The 6,607-nt window shown below is 49.8% G+C and overlaps 1 gene segment (V, D, J or C); it reads left to right on the top strand.

Annotated features, from left to right (window-relative positions):
- Positions 1-330: 330 nt before the first annotated feature.
- Positions 331-2,844, top strand: LOC109378363 (Ig heavy chain V region MC101-like). The segment is given in 3 exon segments: positions 331-376; positions 459-577; positions 2,650-2,844. Coding segments are annotated over 3 exon segments (360 nt in total).
- Positions 2,845-6,607: the final 3,763 nt, after the last annotated feature.

Genomic DNA, 6,607 nt, shown 5'->3' with positions numbered 1-6,607 from the left:
ACCTGCCCCTCACTGCTGTCCTGCTGCCCACAGAGCTCAGCACCTGCAGGCTCAGGAAGGCGAACACTGAGGTCTGGGACTGTATGTCATAGACCATGTGCTCTTTCATCCCAGACTCAGATGCTGTGAATTCAATAAAAGAGACCCTACTGGGCTGAAAAAGGACCAGGGGAGCCTGACTCAGTCCCTCCCCACTTATCAGGACCAGGCTGCCCCACATGCAAATTTATCTGCAGGCTCCAGGGTAAAACCCTCCTTGGGCTGTGAGCTCACAGCTCTCTCCTCACACAGGGCTGAGTTTCTGGGGAAGGCAGAGCTGTGGTCTAGAAGATGAGGCTGCTGGGTCTTCTCCTGTGCCTGGTGACAGCCCCCCAAGGTGAGGGTCTCAGATGTCAGACATGGTCTGTTGTATCGATGTGACTGCACATGAGTGACAGACTGATTCTCCTTGTCCCCAGGTGTCCTGTCCCAGGTGCAGCTGCAGGAGTCGGGCACAGGACTGGTGAAGCCCTCGCAGACCCTGTCCCTCACCTGCACTGTCTCTGGATTCTCTTTAACCAGCTACAGTGTACACTGGGTACGCCAGGCTCCAGGAAAGAGGCTGGAGTGGGTTGGTGTTGTGTGGAGTGGTGGAAGCACAGACTATAACTCAGCGCTTAAGTCCCGCCTCAGCATCACCAGGGAAACCTCCAAGAGCCAAGTTTATTTAACACTGAAGAGCCTGACAGCTGAGGACACGGCCGTGTATTACTGTGCAAGGAACACAGTGTGGGGAAATCAGTGTGAGCCCAGACACAAACCTCCCTGCAGGGGACAGGAGGGCTGGGCTGCAGGGGGCGCTCGGGACACCAGGCAGCGCTCAAGACCCACAGATCCGGTGTGACCTGGGTGGGGTTGGGGCTCTTTGTTGGGAGAATAGATTTCCTCTGAAAGCTCTCAGCTGCCCTCAGGGACAACACTTGCTTCTTCTTTGTGGTTTCGTTTCTCATCCTGTCACTGCAGACAACACGTGAAGAAGGGACATTGTCTGTGTGCAGATGACATGTCACACTGACTGGGGACCACTCCTTCACCAAGTTCCTGTGTGTCCTTTATTTCTTGATAAAGTGACCACCCTGAGGACTCTCGTCTCCCTGTGGCTGGGAAACACTCTCCACAGAGAGGCCCTAGTGCAGCCCAGGCCCCTGTGTGCTGAGCTCAGGCTCTCTGCCCCCCACATGCCCACGGGGCCCCCACATGGCCCTTCCTTCACACAGGCCGACCTGTTCCCACAGGGGATCAGCCCCCCAGGACCTCTACTCACGGGTCTCTGTCCTCCAACAACACATTACCCTGTTGGTCGTCATTTACTCAGGTGGGTGTAGAAACCTACTCAATCATCTTTTCTCCACTATCACAATACTTTTTTCAGTCCAATTTCCTTCTGTTTCCCTCTGATAAGGACACTTGGGAAGACAGTTTGGTCCCACCCGGATAATTGAGGGTACTCTCCCATGTCAGCACCCTCAGCCAGGTCTGCACAGTCCTGTCATATAAGAGAACACTCTTAGGTCCTAGCAATAAGATTCTACGTAGTCCGGAGGGTCACTGTTCAGCTCCTCACACTGCCCTGGGGATGAGCACATCAACTGCAGCTCAGGAACCTGGGGACCGGTTACCTTTCCTGTGGTGATGCAAGTTGTGTGGGAGAGAGAGTATGTGTGTTCACATTAATTTGTTTGTAAATGTGTGAATATGTGTGTGTGTATACATGGTAATTAGTTTTCATGTCAAAGACAGTATGAGTGCGTGGGCACATATAAATTACCACATGTGTATGTGTGTGTGTGACCCCAAACTTCCCTACAGAGCACAATCGTGACTCCAGACACACGTCCGAGGAGCAGCTCTCCCTGCAGCTGTGCTACGTGACCACCGAGGACACGGCCGTATGTCACTGTCCATACACAGGGAGTGACGGAGTGTCAGTATGGACACTATAGTCCCACTACAGGGAGAAAGGGTGGGGCTGGGCTCAGGGTGCGCGCAGGACCCAGGGTCACAGGGGCCCATGTGGGGAGCAGGTGCAGAGGGCGGCTGAGAACACGTTTCCTGACTTAGCCAGCACTTCCTCTCCTTGCACAGAAAACATCTTCTAACAGACCTTCCTCCTCTCATATTTGTGTGCAAGTGTTACTCTGTCTCTGTGAGTGTGTCTGTTAAATGTGCATTTGTGTGCACACATGTGTGCCATTTATCATGTGTGAGTTTTGTGTTCAGTGTGCAGATGTAACTGTGTGTGCTTTACCTGGTACGTGCTATTTTATGTGTGTCAGTGTGTCAGTGTGTGTGCATCAGTGTGTGTGTAATTTATGTGTGTCTGAGTGTTGCTATACTATTTGTACTGGCGTGACTCTTGTGAAAAGGCCAGGCCTTCATGTTTCTTCACAGCATTTTCTAATTTTTCAACAAAATGGCTCAGATAATGAAAATTATGCCCGATAACAACGCGTTCTAAGTGTCTGTGATTTTCCTCAGTTCTTTTTAACCTTTCACTGATGGTCTAACCACCACAGGTTCATTGCTGAGAGATTCGGCTCTGTGACCAGCTCCACATGTGTATCACAGGTGGACACAGAGCTCCACACCCTCTCCCTGTCCTGGTTCCAGGGACAGCAGCCGGGCACTCCATCTGCTGACAGGACTGGTCAAGCTCTGGGCTGGTGGACCTCACCCCGTCATCTCTGGGTCCACACGGATTCCCAGGAAGAGCTGTCAGCTCAGTGCTCCAAACAGAGGGATCCCCCACCTCCATCCTCCAGGGACCCCTGTGTCCTGCAAGAAGCAGTCCCAGCACCCCGGTAGGGATATGTGACAGGGAGTGCTGGGATGTGCATCACCAAACTCCGCCCAGATTTCCTCCTGGATCTGCGGCTGTCAAGCTTCACTGCAGTGAGATTGTATGGGGAGCGTGCTGGAATCCAGGGGCCGCCCACGGGGACCACCTGACTCCCTGGGGCCTGATGTTCAACAAGCACCATCCGTGATTGTGATGGTCAGAGAGGGTGCAAGTTTCTACCAAAGATCTTCTAAGAAGGAGCAGATGAGCGCTTGACAACTTTAAGTAAAATATCATGATGAGCCCGTCAATAGACAAGAAAATGCCACAGAGTGAGTGTATCTCCTCACATGAATAGTGATCAGCTTTCATGCTGTGTGTAAAAATAAAACAAATTCTAGTAAAAGTCACCAGTAAAGTACAAGCAGTTGGAATACTAGGAGGAAGCACCATCTGCCCTGAGAATATTGCCGACTGTACATTAATATGTGGAAGGTACCTGGACACANCCTCCGCACTTATCAGGACCAGGCTGCCCCACATGCAAATTTCTCTGCAGGCTTCAGGGTAAAACCCTCCTTGGGCTGTGAGCTCACACAGGGCTGAGTCTCTGGGGAAGGCAGAGCTGTCGTCAGAAGATGAGGCTGCTGGGTCTTCTCCTGTGCCTGGTGACAGCCCCCCAAGGTGAGGGTCTCAGATGTCAGACATGGTCTGTGGGATGTCTGTGACTGCATGTGAGTGACAGACTGATTCTCCTTGTCCCCAGGTGTCCTGTCCCAGGTGCAGCTGCAGGAGTCGGGCCCAGGACTGGTGAAGCCCTCGCAGACCCTGTCCCTCATCTGCACTGTCTCTGGATTCTCCATCACAACCAGTGGTTACTGCTGGTACTGGATCCGGCAGCCCCCGGGGAAGGGGCTGGAGTGGATCGGGCGCACATGTGCTAGTGGTAACACATACTACAGCCCGTCCCTCAAGAGCCGCACCTCCATCTCCAGAGACACGTCCAAAAACCAGTTCTCCCTGCAGCTGAGCTCTGTGACCTCCGAGGACACGGCTGTGTATTACTGTGCAAGGGACACAGTGAGGAGAAGTCAGTGTGAGCCCAGACACAAACCTCCCTGCAGGGGACAGGAGGCGCTGGGCTGCAGGGGGTGCTGGGCTGCAGGGGGCACTCGGGACACCAGGGGGCGCTCAGGGTCCATGAGGCTGTGCCAGTACCACCTGAGGCACTTGAAATATTTGAGCTCAGGAAGGAGCCTGAGGGCAGGTGTAACAGGGAAGGAGGAGAGAAGTGGAGGAAGTGTTTTGTCACCATGTAGAGTCACTTTAGTTGGATTTAAAATATCTAATGCTAGAGACCCTCCACTGCACCTATTCTCAACAATGACATGGTGCATTGACACTTCAAACTCAATAGACATTTACACATGGCACACACTTACACATGGACGTACTTACACTTTTTTCTTCATCTCTTAAATTGGGTTTGTGTTGTGAACAGGAGTCGCATACAGCTGACACTGCAGTAAATTATCAGAATGTAGGTCCCTGTCTTGGCAGTCTTCGGAATCTCCAGCTAAAATTAATTATGATAATAATAATAATAAATAGTAGCAATGGAATAATAATAAAAATTTTCACGTTTATTCGTCTAATAATAGGAAGAGTTAATTCATTGAATAAAAAATTAATCTTAATTGGAAATTAAATTTCCCATATTGTTTTCCCAAAGAACCTGGAAACATATACATCCTCCTTCACCCATCAATTTTCAGGAATGTTCATTCCCACCTTAGTCCCCAACCCTCTGAAGAGCCTCATGTCCTCAGGAGAAAAGATAAGAAAGAGAGGAAAACCTGCCATGTCCGTGGGAGTAGCAGCTGGTGCCTCACTTGATTTTCTCCATCTTATGTGGCCATCGAGGACCAGGTCCTGCACCCCTAAGAGACTGTCAATAAAGGGCTTCCTAAGAGATGCTTAATAAATGGCTATAATAAGGTTATTTTCATACACAATAACACACACATACACAAGCATACACACACGAGCACACACAGACGTATTTAATGTATGTGTTACAATATACAAGATATATTCTTATAAGATGAAAAATACAGGTTTAAAATGTCTTCTTTTCCAAAAGAATTCCTAATGTTCTTTACCTTTATTTTACATCCATTTTTCATATTTATCAATTATTCACGTTTTGTTTTCCATTAAATTATCAAAAGTTTGGGCCAGCTGAGTGGCACATTGGTTAAGAACTGGCTTGGGATGGCAGAAGGCCCCGGTTCAGATCCCACATATGAGGGCCAGTGACACTGTTCTCTGCAGCTAAGATGGTGAACGGGAGCTCGACCTGGGGCTGGGCTGCCGTGGGTCACCGGACATGGAGTAGGCTGCAGCCCCTGTGGCAGTGGGCTACCATAAGCTACCGTGTGTAGCCAGCAGCCAGTGTGAGTGGCCAGCAGCCGCCGTGAGCGGCCATCCAGAAGCCGGCGACTGATCTGTCTTACCCGGGAAGAGCACAACGATGGTGCCAACATGGGCCAGTGAAGCAACGTCCTCCACAACTAGACTGAAGAACAAAAGGACAGCAACTTGTCTGCTCCCCTTCCCCCAACTCCCCAGTGCTGTTTCCCTCCCCCAAATCCCCAAAAAATATTTTTTAAAATTAACAAAATTTTTATATACTAAAAAGTATCAAGCTTTCTCACTCAGTTTTCAGAAAAAGTACCATAGGCCACATGACATAAACAACAGTTATTGATGTTCACACTGTGCAGGCTGGAAAGTTGAGAATCAAGGTGCCGGCTGAGTCTGGTTCTGGTGAAAGGCCTGACCTGGCTGCAGTTGACCACGTTCTTGCTGAGCCCTCACATGCCTCACGTGATGGAGGGAGGTCTCTCTCTTCCTCTTTGTACAAGGATGCTCTGACCCTGTTAGAGTTGGATCACCACATTCTGACCTCATCCTCCTGTGAACCTCTCTTGCTTCATGATATTGTGTTTACCTTTTAAGTATCCAAATCATAATGGTTTGTTGTAATAGGAGGAAAACATTCTCACACGTACACAGAATATGGGTCACTTATAGCCACTTACTCTTTTGGGTAAATGCCAGTGAATCACCACATCTTCTGACCTAGGTCACCTAAATCTATAAATAGGTTCTGCTGGTCTCAACAATGCTGCACAGCACCACACAGCTCAGTGTCCGAGCCAGCCAGCAGCAGGAAAAAGAACATGCTGGACACTGGGTAACAGAGGCGATAACCCAAAAGCAAGAGAAGAAAGACTGCCACTGGGTCATTGACTTGGCACCAGGCTCATAGCACCAATAGTGGCTGACACCATGCAGAGGCAGAGGGGCCCCCATCACAACTTATTATGTCACACACACACAAACACACGTAGCCTATGAAAGGTTTGTTGCCTCCATTATTGAGGTGTTTGTTGAGAACAGGGCAGGCCTTCCAGCAGGTCAGACACAGTCCGACAGAGCCAGGAAAGGAGGCCGGCTCACAGTTATTATGGTGATTCAGTGATGGGAGACAAGGCAGGGTCCTGCCCACAGGAGGGGCTATGTGGTTTCAGACTCTCACCTGCATCAAACAAGGGGGAGTCCCCACTTTCTCCTCAGATCTCCCACATGTGCACAGAAGGAGAAGAGACAGGAATGAACCCAACATGTCAGAGTCAAACATCACAAAACAGGGTCTGACTCCTTATTCCACTTAACAACTATAACAAATGAGTGAAAAGGAGATAGTGGCCATTTCGAGTAGAA

The sequence above is a fragment of the Hipposideros armiger genome, unplaced genomic scaffold (genome assembly GCF_001890085.2).
Source record: "Hipposideros armiger isolate ML-2016 unplaced genomic scaffold, ASM189008v1 scaffold_1904, whole genome shotgun sequence".
In the NCBI taxonomy this organism is placed as follows: Eukaryota; Metazoa; Chordata; class Mammalia; order Chiroptera; family Hipposideridae; genus Hipposideros; species Hipposideros armiger.
The sequence above is the reverse complement of the archived record's forward strand: the minus strand, read 5'-3'. Positions and strand labels throughout refer to the sequence as shown.